This window comes from Oncorhynchus kisutch, linkage group LG3 (genome assembly GCF_002021735.2).
Source record: "Oncorhynchus kisutch isolate 150728-3 linkage group LG3, Okis_V2, whole genome shotgun sequence".
NCBI lineage: Eukaryota > Metazoa > Chordata > Actinopteri > Salmoniformes > Salmonidae > Oncorhynchus > Oncorhynchus kisutch.
The window spans coordinates 56,153,854-56,180,145 of NC_034176.2; the positions used below are offsets into that span (position 1 = coordinate 56,153,854).

The 26,292-nt window shown below is 44.8% G+C and overlaps 1 protein-coding gene across 23 annotated transcripts in view; it reads right to left on the bottom strand.

The window, feature by feature from the left end:
• Positions 1-26,292, bottom strand: part of LOC109885361 (diacylglycerol kinase zeta-like) — a 123,535-nt gene that overhangs the window by 39,969 nt on the left and 57,274 nt on the right. For 4 of the 23 annotated variants that reach the window (XM_031808914.1, XM_031808907.1, XM_031808928.1 and 1 more), the window contains 18 exons: positions 12,169-12,277; positions 11,916-12,011; positions 10,744-10,821; positions 10,412-10,474; positions 9,798-9,854; positions 9,524-9,607; positions 6,788-6,856; positions 6,572-6,655; positions 5,589-5,705; positions 4,092-4,163; positions 3,184-3,279; positions 2,840-2,922; positions 2,449-2,509; positions 2,137-2,250; positions 1,274-1,414; positions 595-673; positions 361-416; positions 111-173 (listed from right to left, as the gene is read on the bottom strand). In XM_031808914.1, the coding sequence (XP_031664774.1) occupies positions 111-173; positions 361-416; positions 595-673; positions 1,274-1,414; positions 2,137-2,250; positions 2,449-2,509; positions 2,840-2,922; positions 3,184-3,279; positions 4,092-4,163; positions 5,589-5,705; positions 6,572-6,655; positions 6,788-6,856; positions 9,524-9,607; positions 9,798-9,854; positions 10,412-10,474; positions 10,744-10,821; positions 11,916-12,011; positions 12,169-12,277 (1,522 nt within the window). Of the gene's footprint in view, positions 1-110; positions 174-360; positions 417-594; positions 674-1,273; positions 1,415-2,136; positions 2,251-2,448; positions 2,510-2,839; positions 2,923-3,183; positions 3,280-4,091; positions 4,164-5,588; positions 5,706-6,571; positions 6,656-6,787; positions 6,857-9,523; positions 9,608-9,797; positions 10,822-11,915; positions 12,012-12,168; positions 12,278-13,000; positions 14,185-25,306; positions 25,446-26,292 lie in introns of those variants that run through there. The other 19 variants (XM_031808936.1, XM_020477282.2, XM_031808947.1 and 16 more) reach the window with 10 other exon arrangements.

Genomic DNA, 26,292 nt, shown 5'->3' on the forward strand with positions numbered 1-26,292 from the left:
ATCACTAAGTTAGTCCGAAACATTTAGATTTTTAACTTGAACCCTTTGTGGAATGACGTCACACAATCTGAGCTACAGCCAAGGTCCACGTAAAGGTAAGTTGAACTCACCACGACCTTGATGTGTTTGGCTAGGTCTTTGGAGCTGCCCATGAGGAAGTCTGAGAAGGCTGTCTGGTTAGAAGGAACACCAGAGAATCAAACTTGTAGATTATCAACAGAAAATATTAACACAACTAAAGCTATGGCCACAAATACAAACAATTACTATCACTACTAATGATAAAAGTTATGATAAATGGTGAGAAAATATGAATGTATTAGTTATTTTCTCTTGTTTAGAAAACAAAACTATACCCACCCCTGCATAGAACATCTTGTTCCGAAAGCGGCTGTTGAATTTCTCAGGGTTGGCCTCTGAGGAGCGTTGGTTATAGAAAGCATGATGGAGTGTGAGTAATGTGACACAATGATTTGGCATAAAGTAGATACACACAGCATCATTTGTTACTATCGACGTGAGACGTCTATGGATAGCACAGATGTATCCCCAACAATGACGTTACAACGTTAAGAGATCCGTCAGAAATACAACCTCGAGACTCGTGGAATTCTAGTGTCACGTGTGCGTCGAAGCCGAGGCTGAAGTAGTTGTTGAAGACGTCGAGGGGGAGCTGTGGAAAAGAAAACCCGTACAAAAAAAGAGTGTTAATCCCAGATGAAATATCACCAAAACATCAGAAATCACAAGGTAAAATTTCAACACTAAACCCGGAGTGTGCCGCTGAGCCCAACTCCATCCTCAGTCCTACGGTCTTTAGTGTCCCGGACTACCCTCACCGCCATACTTAAAAAAAATAATAATAATAAATAATGCATGATGTTTGAGGTCGCAGAGCAACATTGTGCTTCTAATTGATAATACATCTCAACTTTTAGAAGTAACTAACCCTCAAATAATTTAAAGTCACTGAGGTATTTTGGTGTGTGACCAGCCATGACCCTGTTTACAATAAACTAATTATATTGTGACTTTGTAGAGAGGTTAATTCTCTGGGGCTCAATGAAAGCTCATCACAGTCAAGACCTGATTTACGATGCTATTACAAACACACCATCTGATAGGTAAAGTGCTGGCACTAAGTTAAAATTGGATCAATCCTCATTCCCTGCATCACCCATCAGCACACACACACACCACACCGTCTCATTTGTTGACAGTCCATGACTACAGTGCAGGATCTGGGACGAGAGGTGAGAGGGGGTTTGTTCACCTTGTCGGTCTGCTGCTCATCCCTCTCCTCTGCACCAGCATCCTGGTTGGGCTCCACTACTAGATTCCACCGGTCGAGCTGGACGATGTTCCCATCCTCTACATGAGACAGGATCTTAGACACCGGCTCATCTGTGTAACCCTGGAGAGGGGAGGAATAGAGAAGAAAAAACACCAAGAGCATTAAACACAGTTCATTGTAGAAAGTATCTTCCTCCTGAGATATATAAATTCTTTAAGACATTTTTCAAGCAATAATAAGTGGTTATTGCCATGATTCTGGTGTCCTCTAGAGAGTTAACTGTGCATCTGCATTGCCCAACGACTATGGAAAAACCTGTCTTTGAGGGTGTACACCATCTACAAAACATTAGGAACACCGGCTCTTTCCATGACAGACTGACCAGGTGAAAGTTATGATCCCTTATTGATGTCACTTGTTAAATCTACTTCAATCAGTGTAGATGAAGGTTAGGAGACAGGTTAAAGAAGGAATTTTAAGCCTCGAGACAACTGAGGCATGGATTGTGAGTGTGTGCCATTCAGAGTGCACACGTAGACCGCTTTGAGTCAAGAACTGCAATGTCGCATTTTTTTTTACACTCAACAGTTTCCTGTGTGTATCAAGAATGGTCCACCACCCAAAGGACATCCAGCCAACTTGACACAACTGTGGGAAGCATTGGAGTCAACATGGGCCAGCATCCCTGTGTAACGCTTTCGACACCTTGTAGAGTCCACGCCACGGCGAATTGAGGCTGTTCCGAGGGCAAAATGGCAGGTGCAACTCAAGATTAAAGAAAGTGTTCCTAACGTTATGTAAACTCTGTGTGCATGTTATCCAGATATGATTGAGATACTCACACCACCCCAGTTGAGGGTCCTGGCCAGGTCGTTGCCTGTCCCCAGAGGCAGGATGGCTACTGCAGGCTGGGGGTTCAACTGGAGCTGGTCCAGAGCAGACAGGATCCAGCCCACCTACACACATAGTTCAGGGCTTAGATCACTAAGATGGGGTCAAATGCCTTTAAGGGAAAACACCAGACACTGTCCGCTGTTATTTTAATGGTCACAAAAGTCAAGTTTGCTGCTAAGAGTTCAGGAACTTCTGTATATTGCTTAAAAAAAGACCTTGGGCATTGTTGTTGTACAACAAGCCTGTTCCTTCCTACTCACCGTGCCATCACCTCCACATGCCAGTATCCTCAGGTTATGCACCTTACGGTACATTTCTAACCTTGAAGAGACAGAGCAAGAGACAAAATCAACTTCTAGTTTTCTGGCCCAGTCAGTCCACAGTATCAAGCCTGTTAACAAAGGTCGGAATAATAGCATAGGGTATCCATAGCAAGAACAAAAACAATATCAAAATAATACTTTGGAATCAGAACAAATTATTTTGGTTCAGATACATTCGATGTAATGAGAAGAAGCTCTGCGTCAGGGAGCACAGAGTAATGGAAGAGCTCCAAGACTTACACGTATGATTACGATATTGATGTTTAAAGGCCAGAGTCAGAAAAAAAGAAGAAGAAGACTGCACTAGTACAAAGTTCGGGAAACGTACCCATCCTTGGGTCCTCCCAGACTCAGGTCGAATACTTGGCGGGGGTTCAGGTACCACATGAACGACTGGATAATCTTGGCTCCCTGAAAAATGAGCAGGAGCACAATTACTACCAAGTCCGCACCGTCGTCACAGTAAACAAGCATTTGATTAACTGACTAGTAATATGATTGAGTGAGGTGTGAGCTGCCCTGAGTGGACTGCTGGTAGACTCTTTAAGATGCAGACAGGGTTTCATCTCACAGACGGCTTATAGACCAGTCAGGATTATACCTGTGACTGGTGTTGGCCTCGGTCCACTGGGCCTGCACTGACAGCTCCAGCACAGACAGCACGGCTCTCACCTGATTTCCCCCACTCTTCGGGTTGACAAACACCAACAGCGGCTTCATGAGCTGAGAGGGAATGGGTCTAACTATGAAGGGCTTCCAGCGCGCCTCCTGCACAAAGGAAATAAAGGGATGCATTTAGACAGGTGAAAGATGGGAGACCAATGTACAGTGTTGGTTTCCTAAGGGAAGAACACTAAGCTCTTACTGCTTGGACTGGTGTTTTGCTGGAAACTATCGTGTCAGACTCGTATAACATTATGCCAAATTAACTCACTAAAATGAAAATGGCATAGAGCTGATGTTGCGTGGATACTTCCTACTCTCTATGAGACACAGTAAGCCAAAGAGTATGTAGTTGTCTAACAGTTGAATTGATCAATACGGCCTCGAGAACTGTGACTTTGGGGTGATCTGGGGAGTTGGGGTGGGATGGTACCTGGGACTGGCTCCGCCTGAGGCGCTTTAGAGCGCCATGTCTTTGGAGGGCTGGCTAACCAACGCAAGGCCAGACAAGAGAGAGAATTATTTCTGTACATGCACTTGTCATGTAAATGCAGTAAAGCCAAGGTATTGGACACTGGATGTCGCCAGGTAGTACGTATTGACCAGCAAACATCCTGTGTCCCTGGCTGGGTTGTGTCAGCAGTGATTTGATAAAGGCCAAGACTGTCTACATCGATAATACCTTGTCATCAGCTTGACATTGTCCTTTTTAGTTACCATTTCATAAGTATGCGTTTCATTTTATTTCAATGTAAAAACCAATTCAACAGTTCACAACAGTTGCAGTATAAGAGGAACGATGCCCCTCAGGCTAATCAACAAAGGATGTTTAGTTATGTACGTCTCCTCACGTCTCCTCACAATACAAACGGTAGGAAAGGCCATTTGCGGCGGATGAGGTAACAATTCAAACTCACCTCTACTCCCTTTTTGCTGGACTTGCGCTTAAACGAGGTCCGTTTTTTCTTTTTACTCGACTTTAGTGAGGTCTGAAAGAATAACACGCGAGGATTAAATGTCACATCGGTATTCCATTTATATAAGGAACAGCAATTGATCAACTATAAATAATACAATGTAATGTATCATAACTGTTGAATAAGTTAGCCCTAAATATTTCTAAAACTAAAAGCATTATATATGGGACAAATCATTCACTAAACCCTTAAACCTCAACTAAATCGTGTAATAAATAATGTGGAAATTGAGCAAATTGAGCAAATTGACCACTGTCATGGTCAAAACATATTGATACAACAGTAGCTAAGATGGGGAGAAGCCTGTCCATAATAAAGCGCTGCTCTACCTTCTTAACAACACCATCAACAAGGCAGGTCCTACAGGCCCTAGTTTGGTCGCACCTGGACTACTGTTCAGTCGTGTTGTCAGGTGCCACAAAAAATGACTTAAATTGCAATTGATTCAGAACAGGGCAGCACGGCTGGGCCTGAGAGAGCTCATATTAATCATATTCATGTATTAGTCTCTCCTGGCCCAAAGTTGAGGAGAGATTGACTTCATCACTACTTGTATTTATGACATGTATTGACATGTGGAATGCAACGAGCTGGCTGTTTGAACTACTGGCACACAGCTCGGACACCCATGCATACCCCATAAGACATGCCACAAGAGGTCTCTTCACAGTCCCCAAGTCCAGAACAGACTATGGGAGGCGCACAGTACTACATAGAGCCATGACTACATGGATCTCTATTCCACATTAAGTAACTGATGCAAAAACAAATTAAAAACACCTTATGGAACAGCGGGGACTGAAGCAACACAAACATAGGCACAGACGCATGCATACACACACGTACACATGGATTTAGTACTGTAGATATATGGTAATGGTGGAGTAGGGGCCTGAGGGCACACAGTGTGTTGTGAAATCTGTTAATATATTTTAATGTTTAAAAAAATTGTATAAACTGACTTAATTTTGCTGGACCCCAGGAAGAGTAGCTGCTGCCTTGGCAGTAGGTAATTGGGATCCATAAAAAATACAAAATACATCCGCAACTAACGGATGACTGCTACCCTCTGTTGGCTTCTCAGTGCAATGGCACCACAAAGTATTTGGGAAAGCATGCCAGTGCACATTGTAAACTCACATGGCGGCAGTGAATATTTGAATTCTTGGAAGTGTATATGTGACTGTGTATTATGTGTCTGTGGGGTCTGCAGGTAGCGTAGCGGTTAGAGCGTTGGGCCAGTAACCAAAAGGTTGCTGGTTCAAATGCCCGAGCAGACAAGGCTGAAAAACCTCTGTGCCTTTGAGCAAAGGCACGTAACCTTAATTTGCTCTGGGGGCACCGTACTACCATGGCTGACCTTGTTTTGCCGCACCTATCCGGTATATGTGACAATATACATCTGTTTTTATTTTATTTTAATAAAAACATTTCTACCTGAGGTCTTCGGACCCGGAGGATCCAGGTAGAGGGTACGATCACAGAGGCATGGGCACCCAGGGAGCAGGGCTCCTCGATCTGCTGCAGCATGAAGCAGGACACCTTGTTGTGATACTACAGTCGGACGGAGGAAAGGACGGCATCGGTGTGAGCGCAATACACACCGACAACACATCACACACCGACATTCACTTAAAACCACTCAACACAGGCCCTCACCCGACTGTGTCCCGTAAACACAGAACATACGTACACCATTACAGAGGGTGAAGCCAGCTACGGTACACACTCACACAACACATCAGTGATCACGTGCATCCACATCCACTGGAAGTGTCTTCATTCCACACAGACACTCAAACGTCTCACACAAGCATATGTACACACACACCATTATCATCCATAGTTTATGAGGCACAGCAGCACTAAGACCATACAGAGGCAGGCATCATACTCTCTCTGAGAACATCATTGTATCACTCTTTTGTTGCTGAGTAATTCCAAATGCAGATGAAGTTCAAGATTGACATAAATTCCCTGAAAACAGGCAATAGCACACAACTGTATTAACAGTATTGCACTTTTCATGTAGCCTAATTTTGACTTGCTAATATTAGTAGTAGTAGTAGTAGATTTGATTGGTTTCTCAGTCATAGGCTGAATTTACAATAAACCAATTTCCAATCATAACATCGATCATATATAAGTATCAAATAGAGCAGTGGAGATGTCATAATAGGCATAAATCCTAGCGGTCAAACAGGGAAATGGTCCCAATCGTTTTTCCACCATTCATTTATGCCCCATATTGGATTTTAGAAACACTTAATATAAGGACTGTGTTTTGTGTAGGCTTACCCTGGCGTGAAGTTTGGATAAACATGAAAATCTCTCTCAGACAAGGTGACGCTGCTGCAAGATTAAGTTGCTGCGACAATGCCGGTCAAATTAAGATCCTACATCTGTACAGTACAACCAACCTTCCAACTTACTGCCTGTTTACACCACGAACAGCTGATGGCCACAATCTCTTTGCTATGAAAGGCAAACTTCTGCTGGAAACCCTGTAGAGAAATTAAATCAGATCTAAGATGTAATGTACCCTCAAGAAGAACATGTTTCATGAGATCATTCATCCTGCAATATAGGGCAATATGGGGCAGAAATGAATGAATTGATATTATAACCATGCTCACCTTCCCACACTGCCGACACTTCCCATCCTGGCGCCTCCGGTGGACCCAATGGTGCCGCACTACGGTGGGCTGGAAAACCAACGTTCATAAACACATGAATCAACTCACTCACAATTGCCCGATTTTAAAATAGTGTGATTTCCCTATTTTTTGTTCATCTAGACAATGGTGAGTGAGATTAAGGAAAGCTTGTGTTGAGTTGATTGGTTTATAAATTTGCAAATGTCAGAGGTTAGGACAGACACAGTGAACATTATTGTGTATAAACCCAGTTCTGTGGTAATAATTACTAAGTGTAGTATGCTAACAGAACAGGGCTTTGGGCAGCTGAGTGGAAATGTAAGAAAACTAAACTTCTGGAGGATCCATCATCCTTCCACTCCCTCCTCTCTTTCTTTTCTTCCTTTGTATCCACTGATAAAACCGCTTTCTATAACTCTAAATTTCAAGCTTCCACCTCCAACCCTGGGAAACTCTTCTCCACTTACTCTTCCTTCCTTAATCCTCCACCCCCCTCCTCTCTCTCTCTCTCTGCGGATGACTTTGCCAACCACTTTGGGGAAAAAAGGTTGATAACATCTGTTCCCCTTTCACTCAGGCTACTGAGTCCACTGGTCCCACACACAGAACTACCATATGCCTTGATCTCTTTCTCCCCGCTCTCTACAGATGAAATCCTGCGACGAGTGAGGTCCGGACGCCTGACAACATCCCCTTCCTCCAGACCATTTTTGGAGACATTCTCCCATTTCTCACTTTCCTCATTAACCTCATTAACTCATCCCTGACCACTGGCAGAGTCCCCTCTGACTTCAAGATGGCCAGAGTGGCTCCCCTCCTCAAGAAACCAACATTCGACCCCTGATGTCAAAAACTACAGACCGGTATCGTTTCTTTTTTTTCTTTCCAAAACACATGAGTGTGCTGTCTCTGACCAACTCTCTCGGTATCTCTCTCAGAACGATTTTCTTGAACCTAAGCAGTCAGGCTTCAAGGCAGCTCACTCAACTAAGACTGCTTTCCTCTGTGTCACAGACGCTCTCCGCTCTGCCAAAGCTGACTCTCTCTCCTCTGTTCTCATCCTCCTAGATCTAACCATTGCTTTCAACACTGTGAACCATCAGATCCTCCTCTCCATCCTCTCAGGGTTGGGCGTCTCAGGCGCTGCATACTCCTGGATTGCATCCTACCTGGCAGGTCACTGCTACCAAGTGGCGTGAAGAGGATCAGTGTCTGCACCACGTGATCTCACTACTGGTGTCCCCCAGGGCTCCGTTCTAGGCCCACTCTTCTTTTCTCTTCACACAAAGTCACTCGGCTCCATCATATCCTCACATGGTCTCTCCTATCATTGCTATGTGGATGACACTCAACTTCCCTTCTCCTTCCTACATGCTGACACCAACGTGGTGAGAAGTATCTCTGCGTGCCTGTCAGACATCTCAGCTTGGATGTCAGCGCACCACCTCAAGCTCAACCCTCGACAAAAACGTCTCTTCCTCCCGGGGAAGGCCTGTCCATTTCAAGACCGCTCCATCATGGTTGAGAACTCCATGGTGTCCCCTTCCCAGAGTGCAGAGAACCTTGGCGTGACCCTGGACACCACCTTGTCGTTCTCTGCAAACATCAAAGCAGTGACTCGCTCCTGCAGGTTTATGCTCTACAACATCTGTAACGGCCCTAATCGAGGCACTTGTCATCTCCCGTCTAGGCTACTGCAACTCTCCCCGCTTTGCCATCCAACCCCTGCAAATGGTCCAGAATGCTGCAGCCCGCTTGGTGTCCAACCTTTCTAAGTCCTCACATGTCATCCTGCTCCTCCTCACACTCTAATGGCTTCCAGTCGAAGATCACATCAACTTCAAGACCCTGGTGCCTGCCTACGGAGCAGCAAGGGGAACTGCACCTCTTTATCTTCAGACTGTGTTTAAAGCCAAACTCCCAACCCGAGCACTCTGTTCTGCCACCTCTGGTCTCTTGGCCCTCCCACCACTACGGGAGGGCAGCTTAGGCCAGTCAAAGCTCTTCAGTCTTGGCATTCCAAAGGTGGAACAAACTTCCCCCTAAAGTCAGAACAGCGTAGTCCCTGCCTTAGGAAAATGTCTGAAACCATACCCCTTTGAAGAGTATCTTTAAAAAACACACACAAAAACACAAAAAAAAACGTATTGTCCCACCAGCACTGACGGCTGGTAAATACTTTGTTGAGGGAAAATGTACTTGATACGATTGTGATATGTCATTGGCTCTTACTTCGCTACCATTGCCTATTTATTGCCTTGCCTCCTTACTCATTTGCACACACTGTATATAGATTTTTCTATTGGGTTATTGACTATACTTTTCTTTATCCCACGTGTAACTCTGTGTTGTTGTTTTTTTGTCGCTCTGCTTTGCTTACTCTTGGCCAGGTCGCAGTTGTAAATGAGAACTTGTTCTCAACTGGCCTACCTGGTTAAATAAAGATGGAAAAAATATATACCTATCTTAAGGTGAATGCACTAATTGTAAGTCGCTCTGGATAAGAGCGTCTGCTAAAATGACAAAAATGTCTGAATGCAAATGTTTGATGAGGGAATTTTAACCAGGACACCCAAAGATTGCTCTGGAGAACCATAGGCCTTAGGGGTTACCCAGTCTTTATATTCATTAAACTAGTCAGGCATTACTCTCCTACTGCCCCCATAACTGTGGCTTTGGATTGGGGTGATCTGGGGAGTTAGGGTGGGATGGTACCTGGGACTGGCTCAGGAAAGGGGTGGCCATGCAGTTAGCCATCCGCCTGTGGCACTTTAGAGCGCCTTGTCTTTGGAGGACTGGCTAAGGTCAAAGGTCAAGAGAGAAGGTCAAAGGGCAAAAGGGAAGCAGGGGCAGGAGGAGAGGGAGGGGTTACAGAGATAGACAGACACATAGAATGACAAGACAAAGGAGGATGAAAAAGTTGTGAAAATAAAGTATGAGTATCATGATCATGCTGATCAGATGTAAATGACAGTTTTTTGGCACTTACCTCTCGTATATTCCTAGACCCCGATTCCCTGAATGACGGTTTACACCTAAAGTTGATCTATGGCGTGGAGAAAACAAATGGTTTAAAACATTGATTTATTTGCTTTGTCGTCGTTTCAAAATGTTAGAAAAACCCCTGCACCAAAATAAAATGCTGAGTCAGTAATCCAAAACGGCCAACAGGAGAGGTTTCAGGTTAAACTGAACATGCTGAAGTTCTTGTTCACCTAGAAGTACAGTACTTACTGAAAAATTATGTCAGTGACACAATCAGCTCTTCACCTTCACCTCCACCGTAAAACAGCATCAGATAAAGTATAAACGATAGCTATAAACAAACTCTCAGATTAGAAGAGTTGTGGGAACAAGTTAAAGAAATTGAAATCAACTTGGCAACTAAACATTTCTAGGAAAGAGCGACCCAATCTATTCGACTACCAATCAAAGTAGCCCAATTTTGGAAAGAAACTTATCCAGAGAATGGCCCAATCAGAGTGCAGCATTTGAGGGTTCGGTCAATGGGTCAGGTAGCGTAGTGAGATAGGGTCAGAGAAGGAGTATGATCTAGCACTAGTTATATCCCATAGCAGCCTGAGAGAGGTCAGAGTGTCTCACTCTAAAGTTGGGGTCTTCGATAAGCAGGCTGGCTTCATTTGGAATAGCCTTGGTGTCGAATAACTGGAGAGGAGCAGGATGGGTTAGGTTGGCAGGCTACCATTTCAATCTCATCTTGCCTGATGTGATGGAAACATTTTGTCTCCTTGACAGACAGCATCTGAAAATGCTGATATTACGGTATTTCCGGGATTCAACATTTGCAACTAATTTGGTCTTGGTATTCATGCTGTTAACTAATTTCCACAACTTTGGTGATACATCATGTATTAACATCTATCTGCTACCAGGTGAAAGCACAGTTCGCTGGAAGAAAAGTTTATGAAACGTACCTTTTCTAACTGCTCTATGCAGATTGTGTGAACCACTATCTTGCAGGCTGCACACTTTTTCCGGGCTACAGATTTTTGCTGTGGTGACAAGAGATGAGAGTGAGAGAGTATTATTTAATGACCCTTCTTGTAATGAAATGACTTTATTTAACTCGATAATTCAGGGCACAAGCATAAACGTAGATAGACCGCTCTAATGCCTCAAAGCCAGTTTTAGCATAGGCAGTGCCATCGAAGACTTTCCCCATTTAAAGTAGTCAACTTGGTGGAACTTCCTATGGGTTATGGAAGAATCCCATAATTCCATCAAAGTCCTCAGGAGGGATCAGCCAAATGCATTATACACCTGAGCAAACATTCCTTAACTGCAGATGGCAGTAAATTACAAATATTGGTTTTATACCTGTTCAGACAACACACTCCAGGTGGCAGTATCCACCTTTGACTACTTTAAAATTAAGAAAGCTCTCAATGGCGCGGCCGATGTTGTCACAGAAGACATATGGCACAGATGCAAAGAAGAGCACTCTGTTTACCTCTATGGGTGCAACACCCTCAAGATGGCAGCACCACTTCTTCGGTGAAGTGTGTTATGGTTATGTGGACACCAGAGGGAGCCTCTACACAAGGGGTGTCAAACTCATTCCACAGAGGGCCGAGAGTCTACGGTCGAGTGTCTAACCAAAAACCAGCAGACACTTTGTCATGAGTTTGACACCCCTGGTATACAGCATTGCATAACATTCATTTTGGGTGTCACACACTGTGGCTATCAGAACTAAATATCATACAAATAATGCAAGGAAACCAAAAAGATTGGGCTCGTTTTACCGGTTCTCTTCCTAGTTGGCCACTTTTTACTATCCCATCAGTTTTCCAAAACAAGGAAGAGACCGTGTTTGTGTTCATAACATGGCACCATCTCATACTGTAATGTTTACAGTTGCAGAGAGCTATTGAGCTATACAATCGGCATTCTCTGGAAGTGTATAGTATGTTACCGGGTGGAATAAATCTGGACAGTATCATCCACTGACGGACGAAAAACAGTGTGACAAGGAAATACTTCTCCTCTAATGAGTTCATTCCTCCCTTCCCCTCTTCCTCTCACAGCATCTGTGGCTTTGCAATGTCGGGCTGGGCCAGGGGTAGCTGCACACAAACCCACTCACCAGTGTCTTGGCGAAGCAGTGCTGCTCTCCGACGTAACAGAAGTCCCCAGAGACATTGGTCTCAAACCAGATGTGCTCCCCATACAGGGCGTTCTCCTGGAGGAAAAGGCAGAGTCTATTAAATACACTTTTTTTTTACCCTGACAAATAGGAATCTCAGCTCATAGAATCCACTACCAAACAGTATCTCTGGATGAATAAATGATGAGGTAACAAAAAATGATCTATAAGCTGGGCCAGAGGCTGCACTTACGGTCCAGTCACAGCTGCTCCGGATCTCCCTGTCTGGGTCAAACTTGGCCAGGGCTGAGGCACTGGGCTGGGCAGACAGGTGCTGTAGACCCGATTTAGCGATGGCCTTCCTGAAAAGACACAGACACAACACCTTTGAAGGATTGCCATAACATCATTGAGATGACACTCCCAGTGTGATACGGCATCACAACAACAGTAAAATCAAGTGCCTAATGGTAAACCCACTCTTCACTGATGAAAAAAAGGTAGGCCCTGATCAAAGAGAGAGGTTTAGCACACATGATGAATAATGAAATGGTACATCTGACGTCATGCAATATACAGCTTTTGAAGTGGTTGCTTGTCCTTCCCTTCGGTAGGACAACACCCTGTTGAGCTGATGTGCAGTCAGGTACAGATGAGGTCTAGGTGGGTATTTGACAGGTTTGTGTGACTGAGACCCTGCATGAAAGGTGCTGTAGGAGTCACTCAACAAAAATCCTAGCTTACATGTCAGCAACACAAAAGATCAGCAGAGTTAAGTGTAAAATATGAAAGATTTTCCAGTTTGCAGTTACATACTGCAGCAGGTTTAGACACAACCACTTGCTTAACTGACATCAACACTTTAGACCAGGAAGTGCTGGTATGGCTGGACAGGCAGGAATGGCCAGTGACTTTGGCATGCATTTCCCCCTTTTATTGTTCGGATAAAACAAATAGTGTGGTCTAAAACATGCACTGTGTATACAGACTTTTTCTGTGTGTATTCTGCCATAGATGCCCACCTCCCCTACACACACACACACACACTGCCTGTAACCCAGGCGAAGGTAGGGGGGTCTACATACGAGACGAACCCACTCCAAGTCTCCAGGCGGGGGTCATAGTAGATGCCATGCAGGGGGCTGAGGGACTCCCTGCGGCCTCTGGGTTTCCAGCAGGCGGAACAGTTCCTATATAGGGAACGGGAGGAGTGGCAGGCCACTATAGAGCTCCTGCGGCTGGGCGGGTGGACTAGCCTGCCTGGCCAGGCGCTGTTGGAGATGGTGGAAGGCCTACGTAACTGGCTGGAGTGTCGATAACGCCCGTGCACACCGTAGACAGCCCTGCTACGGTGCACCGCCTCTGCCGGCAGCAGCTGGGAGGAGTTACGGCGCAGGCAGCGCAGGGCGCGGCTCAGGGGCCGGGGCTGGATGTTCTCCATCGTTAAGGCTGCCATACTATGAGCCTGATTCCAGTCCTCCCACGTCCTCTCTCCCTCTGGATGTGATGATGATGATGCCGCAGTCCCCTCTCGTTCACTCCCGCTGCCCTCTGACCTGGTGCTACACTCTCTCTGACTGCAGCTGTCCCCCTCTGACTCAGAGCAGCACGAGGAGGGGCAGCTCTCAGTGTCCTCTCCTGACGCCCCCTCACCACCCTGCGCCTCTGGTGCCCCCTTCTGCTGCTCCTCACTCATCTGGACCAGGCTGGCCAGCAGCATGGAGGGCCCCAGCAGGTGGGTGTCGATGGTTCGGAGCTTGCCGGCTTGCCGGCGGCGGACAGAGAAGCGGGGGTTGACACAGGCCACGGTGGTGCTAGAACGACGCCTGGTGTAGTATCTGGTCCTCACTAGCTTCCCGCCTCCATAACAACAGTGCACCCCCTGCACCTCGCTGGAGTGCCTGCGTTGTTGGTGAGCAGCGCAGGCCAAGCCCACACTGGAGAATCTACGGCCCACATAACCTGACGGCAGGCCAACACTGGAGTGTCTTCGTTGGGCTTGAGCCGTCGGCGACAGGCCTACACTGGATCTTCTGTGTCCGACAGGACCTGTGAATGGCAGTCCCACACTAGAGCGTCTACGTTGGACCAGGCCAGCAGAGGGCAGTCCTACACTGGAGCGCCGGCGAGCCTTGCTTGTGGGCACTGCCACGCCAGGCCGTCTGTGTCGGGATTGCCCAGCCCCTTTCAGTCTAAAGTGCCGGCGGAAAAAGGTGTCCATGACAACCCACAGCTTCTGGGTCCCCTTTTCACTGTCCCTCTGCAGTGGCTGTTGGTATGAAAAATCAGTCTGTAAGCAAAACCTTCAAAACTGTACACAATCCAATATCCAACTGTTATCAATAGGGATACAGTACTGTTCTTTTCACCCCTGTGTGGAAAAGTTGAAAGTGAAATGTCTGAACTTGTATACTGCTGCCAGAGAAGGTAAAGCACATGAGACTAATCTGCGCCTAGACGCTCAAAGAGCAACGTCAATTGGCTGACTAGTGATACTGTCAGTAACCGAATCTGCTTACAAAGGGACATTCGACAACGCATCTATAGCGATAACAGTTCCGTTCTCCAGTACAAGCAACGTGACCAGCCGCCCCGGTTCAATAACTCACCACCTGTAACGCTATACCCCGGTAGTGTTCTGTCTGGTGAAAGTAGAGCCGAGTCCAGGTCACCTATCACACGACAGCCATTGTGACGCCCCTACGGCACAAAGCCAGAGGATACATTTAGCAACTGCCTTTAATATTCTGTTCAATCACCTCATCAGATACGCCACTTGACAGAACCAAAGAATGTGTCATTATCCATGAACCTCAACTCCATACAAAGCATTTCCCTCTGCCAACAATGAAAGGGAAGGGTGGATATCAACTTCATAAAAGGAAGTCATTGTTCTGATCATCTTTACTTCGATATCACAATCTGAATTGTGAATTCATAAACCATTGTCTACACTGATGAGATGTAGAGACGTGGGGCAAGGCTCAGGCAACCTCCACAGGATGCCAAGCTGTTGTATTACTGATCTCAGACCATCAAAATCACCCAGAGCCTCCTCCTTTGATTACATACAGACTGATACAGATACTCTTCACAGGAAGTGACACGTGTATAAGCAGTGGAGGTGCTCAGCGGCATTAGCCTGTCAACACTTTGATTCAAGCTGAAGACGAGCTCCAACACCGGAGACAAGGTGTCTTCTCACATCCTGTGCCAGGCAGCTAATGCTAACAACAAACGAAGAAAATAGGTGAAGTATTTATGACAGAGAGATCCTAGGCCCCCTTGTCAATGAAGTGTTGAGGATGAAGTATAGTGGACGGAAAGGCCAATTTTCCCTTTGAAATATTATACATGTCACGGATATTCTCGCTTCGCTCTATCTCTCTTGTGATGAAGGCTGGTTGTGGAGGAGAAACCGCCAAAGGAGCCTTTGATCCTTCTCATCTCTTATTCTATTCATTAGACATTCAAAAAAAATAAGGTAATAATAAAAATGGCAAGAGGGTGGTGCGGGTGGGGTGAGGTGGGATGTGAAGGGGAGAGAAGCACGACCGAGGCAGGGGATAAAAGTACCACGCAGAGCAGAGATCGTTTCCGCCACACAAGCATCATTAATCCCATCTGTCATGCAGCATGAAGAGAGACAATGAGAGAAGACCTAGTGAGAAATTGATCAACGTCAGTCTCAGATGATTCAAACATTTTCTTAAACCGCAGGGATTCATCCACAGGTCTTACAGCGGCAGTGTATAAGGCACATTATTGGTTACTCATAGGAGGGTTTTTACACATACAGCGCCTATCCAGACCCGTTGACCTTTTCCACATGGTTAGGTTACAGCCTTATTCTAAGATGTATTAAACCATTTTTTTCCTTTATCAATCCACACACAATACCCCATAATGACAACGCAAAAACAGGTTTTAAGAAATGTTTGCTAATTGATATTTATTGAAGCACCTTTGGCAGCGATTAAAGCCTCAAGTCTTTTTATTTTAGAATAAGGCTAAAATCAAGGAGTCTGAATACTATCCGAAGGCAATGTATATGCCTGAGAGACATGGACTTTTATTTACTTACTCTCTCTATTGTACAGAGATATTTAGTTCACCATAAGTGAGCAGGACTGAGGCCTATTAGCTTGATATCACCTGACTGTGTACTGTAGCTGTCAGATTCATTTATTTAACAAAGGTCCAATGCAGCAGTTTCTATCTCAAATCATTTCTGGGGTCACAATTAAGGACCCTACTGTGATTGTTTTCAAGTAAAATGTCAAAAAGAATCAAAAATAGCTTCTTAGCATGAGCAAATTCTCAAACAATAATTCTGCTAGGACTGTCTGGGAGTGGTCTGAAATTTAAAACTAGCTGTTGACAGAGCGGTTTGGATCTCGCTTTCTGATTGGTCTATTAACTAATTTACTGGCCAAAACTGCATCCCATCAAAACATCTCAGGCGGTCTTTTCAAACAGCTCTTACACTAAAAGGGCATTATCATAATTTAACCAACCTCATAGTGTGTAAATACTGTACAAACAAAACATAGGAAAACACATGTTTGACTGCACTTTAAACATATATGATGAAAGTACATACTGAAAAACCTTTCGGGAATCCAGCACAAGAGGGACGCTGAGTGTTTCTGGCTCTAATATGAACCATCTCTTCAGTGTGTATTCCCAGCCTGGGTTTCCCACCCCCACACCCACCCCTGGAGCATTCTGAGAGTCAGGGTCAAAAGTCATCTGGCCGAGGCCTCAAGCATATGTGGCTGCATTCACGTACAGTAGCGTTTAAATCATAGATCAGGGAAAATGCGACAGTCTTTCAAAACAGAACCACAGACAAGGTCTTTGCCACTTGTTGACTTAACCGGCTACAGAATCTATGATAAATGTAATCACACTCCTGTCCAGTTCTTGAATGTTTTTATCTAGAAATGGTGACTTATGTTTATTATTATCCCTAGGTAGTCACAATATACTGTACGGTAGTCAACAGGTCCATTTCGCAAACCCCTAAAGGTGGCTATGATTAAACTCAGTCAGTATCACTGTATCAACTCTATGGCTAAGATAAGCTCGAAACACAAGCTCGCAAGTCCCTAGATTGATCATTTCCTCCCCCTCCCTCCTGCATACTAACTCTATGAAGAGTTAAATACTGACTGTTCGATTGACAGATAGATAACAAGGTTATGGAAATAGACTGGTTACCCCCCCCCCCCCCCCCAAAGAAATATAAGCTCAACACATCAACGTTAGACTCTCCAGGCCTACATCCTCTCAAATATGTGCATTTAGCATCATTTACGTGCGTCAGAGTGAGCGCATGCTGTGCATTAACTCAATAGATTCCTTGTTTAGAACTGCTTAAAAGCATTGGGTTTTTCTATGGCACAACACTGTCACGACGGTCAGTCAATGCACTCCCAAACAAATCAATTTGAAACACAATGCTCCCGGAAATAAAACACACAATACCATACACACACGTAACAAAAATACATAAACACAGACAGGTCTACACACTCCCTCACACACACATTCCTGTTTGTATTATGGCCTCCATTCCTGACAGATGAATTAGTCACAGGCCCCTCCCATTGCCTGATACGGATTGGGATTAACAAAACGTAGACTGACCCAGCATCAGCTGTTACAAAACTCCCTCTAAAACCTAGCAAGTCGAACGGAGGAAGGCTCCCGAGATGCGTAGTGGTCTAAGGAATCGCAGCGCACAATTGGCCCAGCGTCGTCCGGGTTAGGGGAGTGTTTGGCCGGCAGGCATGTCCTTGTCCCATCGCGCACTAGCGACTCCTGTGGCGGGCCGGATGCAGTGCACTCTGACACAGATGCCAGGTGCACAGTGTTTCCTCCGACACATCGGTGCGGCTGGCTTCCGGGTTAAGCGGGCATTGTGTCGGCCTGGTTGGGTTGTTTTTTGGAGGATGCACGGCTCTCGACCTCTACCGAGTCCGTACGGGAGTTGCAGCGATGAGACAAGACTGTAAATACCGATTGGATAGCATAAAATTGGGGATTGGGGAAACGTGTTCTCTGGAGTGATGAATCACGCTTCACCGTAGATGTCAGGAGAACGCTACCTGCATAGTGCCAACTGTAAAGTTTGGTGGAGGAGGAATAATGGTCTGGGGCTGTTTTTCATGGTTCGGGCTTGGCCCCTTAGTTCCAATGAAAGGAAATCTTAATGCTACAGCATACAATGACATTCTAGATGATACTGTGCTTCCAACTTTGTGACAACAGTTTGGGGAAGGCCCTTTCCTTGTTTCAGCATGACAATGCCTCTGTGCACAAAGCGAGGGCCATACAGAAATGGTTTGTCGATATTGGTGTGGAAGAACTTGACTGGCCTGCACAGAGCCCTGACCTCAACCCCATCAAACACCTTTGGGATTAATAGGAATGCCTACTGCGAGCCAGTTCTAATCGCCCACATCAGTGCCCGACGTCACTAATGGTTGAGGCTAAATGGAAGCAAGTCCCCGCAGCAATGTTCCAACATCTAGTGGAGAGCCTTCCCAGAAGAGTGGAGGCTGTTATAGCAGCAAAGGGGGGACCAACTCCATACTAATGCCCATGATTTTGGAATGAGATGTTCGACGATCACGTAGTGTATATGATGTGGGACAGGAAGAGTACTGGGCTATTTATAGCACCCCCTCTGTTTATATCCTCCCGGCTGCTCGCTCACTGCCGCTGGCTCCCGCCCGCTGCATCCCGCTAGGCCCCACATGTACACGTCACAGATAAGAGTCAAAAGAGACTACCTCCTGCTATGCCTCACAGATAGAGCGGGGGAGAGTGTGTGTGCACCAGTGAGAGAGAACGGGTGGGGAGAGGAAGAGAGAGACAGAAATACTTCTCCCTCCTAGACCATAGACCAGGGCTCTCCAACCCTGTGCTGGAGTGCTACCGTCCTGTAGGTTTTTCACTCCAACCCTAATAATTAGCTGGTTGTGAAGCTGAATCAAGTTAGTTACAACTAGGGTTGGAGTGTCAACCTACAGGAGGGTAAGCTCCCCATGCCTGCTGGTTTGAGGCATTAAGCCCACCAGCTTATCAACCCAGTCCGAGCTGGGTAACCACAGCAACCTGTTCCCCTAGATTACTGAGGCGTGCTCCAATGAGGGCGGTGTCATGGAGCCATCATCCAGGTCAATGTGCCTGGGTTAGGCGTGGGCATCAGGCCAAGTGTGTGCACCCACTACCCCCGGCCCCTGATCGATCTGGACATCCTGGTCTGTTAAATGCATTAATACCACAGGGGCAAATGTAAATGAGATCGACAGTACCGGATTCTAGCAAAGCATCATGCCTCAAACCAAGCTGCATCAAGACTAGCTGCATTTTTTTTTTTTGCCTTTACCTCCCTTATCTCACCTCATTTGCTCACATCGTATATAGAATTATTTTTCCCTACTGTATTATTGACTGTATGTCTGTTTTACTCCATGTGTAACTCTGTGTTGTTGTATTGCGTTGAACTGCTTTGCTTTATCTTGGCCAGGTCGCAATTGTAAATGAGAACTTGTTCTCAACTTGCCTACCTGGTTAAATAAAGGTGAAATAAAAGAATGAATAAAAAATCTAGGGGGACTACCTGTGTGGCCAAGGATGAGTGTAATCACATCTACTGTTGTACTGTCAATGTTTTGGCTTTGTTTACGACCCTGAGTAGAGTGATGTGATTTGAACAGGGGTTTTTGATAAGCCTGCCACTGTGATACATTCACATGCCTTAGGATTGACCCTTTCACCCAAAGCAGCTGAAAGTGATTAGTTGTCCCATTAAGGTTCCGCAAATGCAGGAGTTAATCCCCAAATCATTGACAAACAAAATGTACAATAATCCAGTCAAGGTACCCTCAGATAGAAGTAGGCTAAACGTGAACCGTACGTATCCTAAGTACATATAGGCACTGAAATGTTTATAGGGGGGGGGGGGGGGGGAGTGTATATTTTGTTCCTTTCTCACGTTTTAATATGTCGCAAAACGGATTAACCATTTTGCAGTAACACGGTCACAATTCTGAAAAGTCACTCTCACATGGTAGCTCTCAAATGTCCCTGCAAAGCAGCAGTACGGTGCAGTATGCGAGCGGTGCTCAGTGTGAGCCTGAGCCATGTTGACAGTATGGTGTGAGAGAATGGAGTCGAGAGGGAGTGTCAGTAAAAAGCAATTAGGTTACCAGTGGAACTGAGAAACAGAGGAGGACTTGTTTTTGTTTCCATTCGGAGTTAAGGACCTTAGGCCTCGAGCCCAGCCTTCAGCCACTGTTTGACAGAAAGAAAACCTATTCAACCTGCAAATGAAGTCACTGCGCTGTGAGCCCAACGTTGAGTCAGAATGTCTTACTCTTAGTAATTAGTAGATTATTGACTTTCCTTTCTGCGGAGGAGAAGTTGTATGCGACAGCAGAGACAAAGAGTTGAGCTGTTATTCGGTTGGATCCTCCATGGGAAAAGAAAAGTGAGGTGGGGTCACAGCCAGCAAATACCACCACTGGAAAATATCACCATAACTAGCCTATTAAATATTTACATGTAAAACATACAAAAAGGTCAGTAGGAATAAATAGCCACGGAGCTCGTGTCCTTCAGAATCGCATAGTGCGTGATAATAGCGGCTGTCAAGAATGAAGCCTTAATGCTGCTGCTCTCGGTTTGGTAAACACTCCAATGTTATATGAGGATAATGGAGCTCACGGCAGGGCCATCAAATTTATACTTTTCCTTCCACTGTAAGCAAAAGTAAATGTCACCATCTTGGCACGTCTGTGGATACATCTCCCTTAGATCCTCTGAAGGCACTTGTATTGATGATGAATCCCCCTGTGTAGAGGGAGACTTGGACGTGTCCTAGAAAGCCTCTGGGGAAAATGCCTAATCTGGACTGCGTTAACTCTCCCAGGCTAGGTCGTCCTCTAGGACAGTGTCAAATAACTAAGCTACCCTTATATAATGGATGTGCAGTGAACTGAAATGTTGCCTGAAGGTCTGTTAACAGATATGGAGTGGAATAATTCACAGATTGCAAAAAAAAAGGATTCTTCATGGGCTGATGTCTCCTCTCTCCATCCCTATATAGGTCTGTCTCCTCTCTCTCTCCCTCCCTTTAACATAAACATCCATTCATTGAGCTTCAGCACAACACTACAGGGCTGGCTGGCACAGCCTGATGGGAGCTCAGAGAGCACACCATTTCCACAGCCATGTCAACATAGCTAGCACGGCGAATAGCACCGGCTACAGTCATTTATGGAGGGAAAATTCAATCGCTCATCTGTAGGAGAGGGAAACTGAGGTTTCTCACAGACTGGACAGAATGGGCAGACAGACTGGACCAGAGACCCTTTGGTCCAGGATCAGATCAGAAGCCTGGTCTGGTCCATAATCCTTTCCCCACTACTGTGGTGTCACTCAGCACAGGACAACACAGGTCACCCTGATCAATGGCTCAAGGCAGGAGCTTGCACTACAACAGCAGTATCAGTATCAGTGATGGTGATGGTTGTTGTTATCCCCCTCTCTCTAGTTTAATAGTCAGTCAGTATGCCTATACACCGGGTGTACAAAACACTAGGAACACCTGCTCTTTCCATGACATAGACTGACCAGGTGAATGCTATGATCCCTTATTGATGTCACTTATTAACTTGACTTCAATCGGTATAGATGAAGGGGAGGAGACAAGTTAGAGTAGGGTTTTTAAGCCTTGAGACAATTGAGACATGGATTGTGTCCGTGTGCCATTCAGAGGGTGAATGGGCAAGACAAAATAGTTAAGTGCCTTTGAACGGGGTATAGTAGTAGCTGCCAGGCGAACCAGTTTGAGTGTGTCAAGAACTGCAATGCTGATATGTTTTTCCTTGCTCAACAGTTTCCTGTGTATCAAGAATGACCCACCACCCAAAGGACATCCAGCCAACTTGACACAACTGTGGGAAGCTTGGAGACAACATGGGCCAGCATCCCTGTGGAACGCTTTCGGCACCTTGTAGTCCATACCCTGACGAATTGAGGCTGTTCTGGCGGTTAAAAGGGGTGCAATTAGGAAGGTGTTCCTAATGGTATGTACACTCAGTGTATTTATCTGATGTTAAGGCATTCCTATTGGTTGGTTGAATTTACACATCAATAAGGTGTTATGCCATTGGTCATGCTTGCAGATGGGGGGAGATTGCAAACATAATTTCTTCCCAGCCTGATATTGTTATGTAAGCAGTAGGTCACGCTCTGAAATACTCTATACTATTCTCATATTTACAATGTGTATGTGTTCACTATGTACATGTCCTGATTTGTGTATATATACAAGTACCAGTAAAAAGTTGACACACCTACTCATTCAAAGGTTTTACTTATAAAAAACAACTATTTCCTACATTGTAGAATAATAGTGAAGACATCAAAACTATGAACTAACATATGGAATCATGTAGTAACCAAAAAAGTGTTAAACAAATCAAAATACATGTTATATTTTAGATTCTTCAAAGTACGTATTAAAGCGTATTAAATATCAGTGATACTATCAAGAGCAGTGTGCGGTTTCCTTTTTCCTTCATCTTGTTCAACTGTTGCCAGGCACCTGCAAAAAAGATTGCTCAGATGTGCGAGTGCCTTTTGAATTTTAGATTCTTCAAAGTAGACACCCTTTGCCTTGATGACAGCTTTGCACACTCTTTGAATTCTTTCAACCAGCTTCATGAGAAATGCTTTTCCAACAGTCTTGAAGGAGTTTCCACATGTGCTGAGCACTTGTTGGCTGCTTTTCCTTCACTCTGCGGTCCAACTCATCCCAAACCATCTCAATTGGGTTGAGGTCGGGTGATTGTGGAGGCCAGGTTATTTGACACAGCACTCCATGACTCTCCTTCTTGGTCAAATAGCCCTTACACAGGCTGGAGGTGGGTTTTGGGTCATTGTCCTGTTCAAAAACAAGTGATATTGATAAGCGCAAACCAGATGGGATGGCGTATCATTGCAGAATGCTGTGGTAGCCATGCTGGTTAAGTGTGCCTTGAATTCTAAATACATTACTGATAATGTCATCAGCAAAGCATACCCCACACCATCACACCTCCTCCTCCATGCTTCACGGTCGGAACCACACATGCCGAGATCATCCGTTCACCTACTCTGCGTCTCACAAAGACACGGCCGTTGGAATCAAAAATCTCAAATTTGGATTCATCAGACCAAAGGACAGATTTCCACCGGTCTAATGTCCATTGCTCGTGTTTCTTGGCCCAAGCAAGTTATTGGTGTCCTTTAGTAGTGGTTTCTTTGCAGCAATTCGACCATGAAGGTCTGATTCAAGCAGTCTCCTCTGAACAGTTTATGTTGAGATGTGTCTGTTACTTGAACTCTGTGAAGCATTTATTTGGGCTGCAATCTGACTTGCAGCTAACTCTAATGAACTTGTGCTCTGCAGCAGAGGTAACTCTGGGTCTTCCTTTCCTGTGGCAGTCCTCACGAGAGCCAGCTTCATCATAGCACTTGATGGTTTTTGCAACTGTACTTGAAGAAACTTTCAAAGTTTTCTGGATTGACTGACCTTCATGTTTTAAAGTAATGATGGACTGTTTCTCTTTGCTTATTTGAGCTGATCTTGCCATAATATGGACTTGGTCTTTTACCAAATCTTCTGTATACCAACCCTACCTTGTCACAACACAACAGATTGACTCAAACGTATTAAAGGAAAGAAATTCCACAAATTCACTTAAAAAAAAAGGCACACCTGTTAATTGAAACGCATTCCAGGTGACTACCTCATGAAGCTGGTTGAGAGAATACCAAGAGTGTGCAAAGATGTCATCAAGGCAAAGGGTGGCTACTTTTTCGAATCTCAAATGTAAAATATATGTTGATTTGTTTAACACTTTTTGGTTACTACATGACATATGTGCTATCTCATAGTTTTGATATTATTCTGCAATTTGGAAAATAGTAAAAATAAAGAAAAACCCTGGAATGCGTACTGTAGGTGTGTCCAAACTTTTGACTGGTACTGTATATTGATGTTGTCCTATGTATCTGCATGCTTGATGACATCATGGCTATGTTCATTACACGGACTCTACTCTTTAACAACCACTGTGGGCTGCAGTTCTAAAACACTGGTCTTTCCCACCTTGCTCCATGCCCAAACAAACGCACAATTAGTCAAGAGAACATTGTGTCACTTACATTTTCCACATGATTACCATAATGTTGTAATTCGATTGTAACCTATCAGCAAATAATTTCTCTTTTACAATACTCTTTTTTTCCCAAGACATTTCCCCAATGTTGTGTACACTACTCTACAACTGTTCTAGGGTAGCCTACATTACACTCGTATTCACATACCTTATGGCGTAACCCTAAAATGAGTATCATGAGGTACAACTGTTGCCTAAAAGAGGCCCATTGGGCCCCCCTGGTCTGCTGATCAGTCAGCGTGGGGAAAACAATGTCACTACAAGTCCAAGGTTGTCTCTGTCTGTTATCGAACCCTACACAGCCAAACTGATAGGGGCTCCTGGGAAAAGGTACAACAGATCTCTCGCCTAATACTGTCCAGAGAAAGCAAGATCTACTTCAGCACAGCACAACCAGATATAGTTTGTTTTCAACTTGTATGATTGGTCAATTGTATGGTTGGTAAATTTTTCGGAACTCACTTAATGAAAAACAAATATGGTTTGTGTAATGCACAAAACCCCTCTGTCTTGACAGGGTGTACAGTACACAAACAAACAACACGAATAGAAAACAATAGATAACCCCTTACATGACAGCCAAATGCATTTTTCCCTCTGAGTACAGTGTCATTTCATTATGAGTAAACTAAGACATTTTAGTGTGCCCTTTTTCAAAAATACAACAACAGGTACAAGTACACATCGTCTCGACTACAACTCACAAAGAAAAAGGCACAACGGAACAGTTGTTCCTACTCTGGCAGTATATCCTACGCGGTTCTCAGAAAATACACATTAAATCCCTGTGTATTGTAGAGAACCTCCCAAAACATTCAAGAGTGATGGATAGAGCGAGTGACACCCTTCAAAAAGAGCACCATCAGACAGCTTTATCATGAGTTCAAACACTTTTTTTTTTATGCCACCGCAATGCCTCTGTTCCATCAACAAAACACTTCTCTGGCAGCGCACAGCCTCGTGTGGAAAATCAAACAGCAGATTAGCTGCTACGCTATATCCACAGTGCACACTACCAACTGAAGCCTGCAAGGGGCAAAAAGATACAGCACTGCATCCTGAAATAGTATAAGCAATAACAACATAATATTTGGCAAGAACACAGCACACGCAAGTCAATTGAAAAATAGTCATGACTCAAAATACAACCTGATGGAAGCAGGTAAACAACCATCCACGCCTCTCCCCAGTTTGTCTAACTTTTAGTCCATGTGTGACAGAGCGAGAGGGAAAGAGAAAGAGAGAAAGAGAGTGAGCGACAACAGAGCGGTTCATGTGGAGGGAGAATGTGTGTCACAGCCAGGCAGACTTGGAGGGGGAGTGTCGGGCAGGGGGGGGTGAACGGTTACACTAAAATAACTCTGGTAATAGAGCACACTTCCTTGATGAGCCGTTTACTTGAGTGTTCATGCTCTCTCATACATACGTAAACTGAATGCACAGACACATACACACACACACACACACACACACACACACACACACACACACACACACACACATACACACACACACACACACACACACACACACACACACACACACACACACACACACACACACACACACACACACACACACACACACACACACACACACACACAAACACACAACCACAGGATTTAATTTAGCTTTAAAGAGCGACTGCCTTTAAAAAGCAACGAATACCTTTGAAAACAGCTTGTGTGGTATCGATATGAGTTAGAAACAGTTATTCTAGCGTCAAAATTGATTACAAAGTGTAAATAGGATCATTTCGGTCATAAAGTCAGTCTCGTCTAAAACTGAGATTGGAACATCTGTGTGTCACAATGGGTAAATGAAGGTTGGATTTTGATTTAATGATGTCCATTTGCCCGCTAACATGGGGTGAACAGCCGCGGTGATTGCTCTCTATCCAATAACTATGACAGTGAGACAAACCTGCCCAGCAATTATGACTTTGTTTACATTAAGATAAGATAAGACATCACAAAAATAACATCTTGAGAGATACTGCACCAAACACCTTATTTTGATGTAAAATTGCGCAACCTAAACATCCTCGGAAAACGTAATAACAGATTTCTTGAGTTATCTTACATTCATTCTGGGGATTTTGAAGAAGTGAAATAGGCTCGAGCGTCTACAGTGTC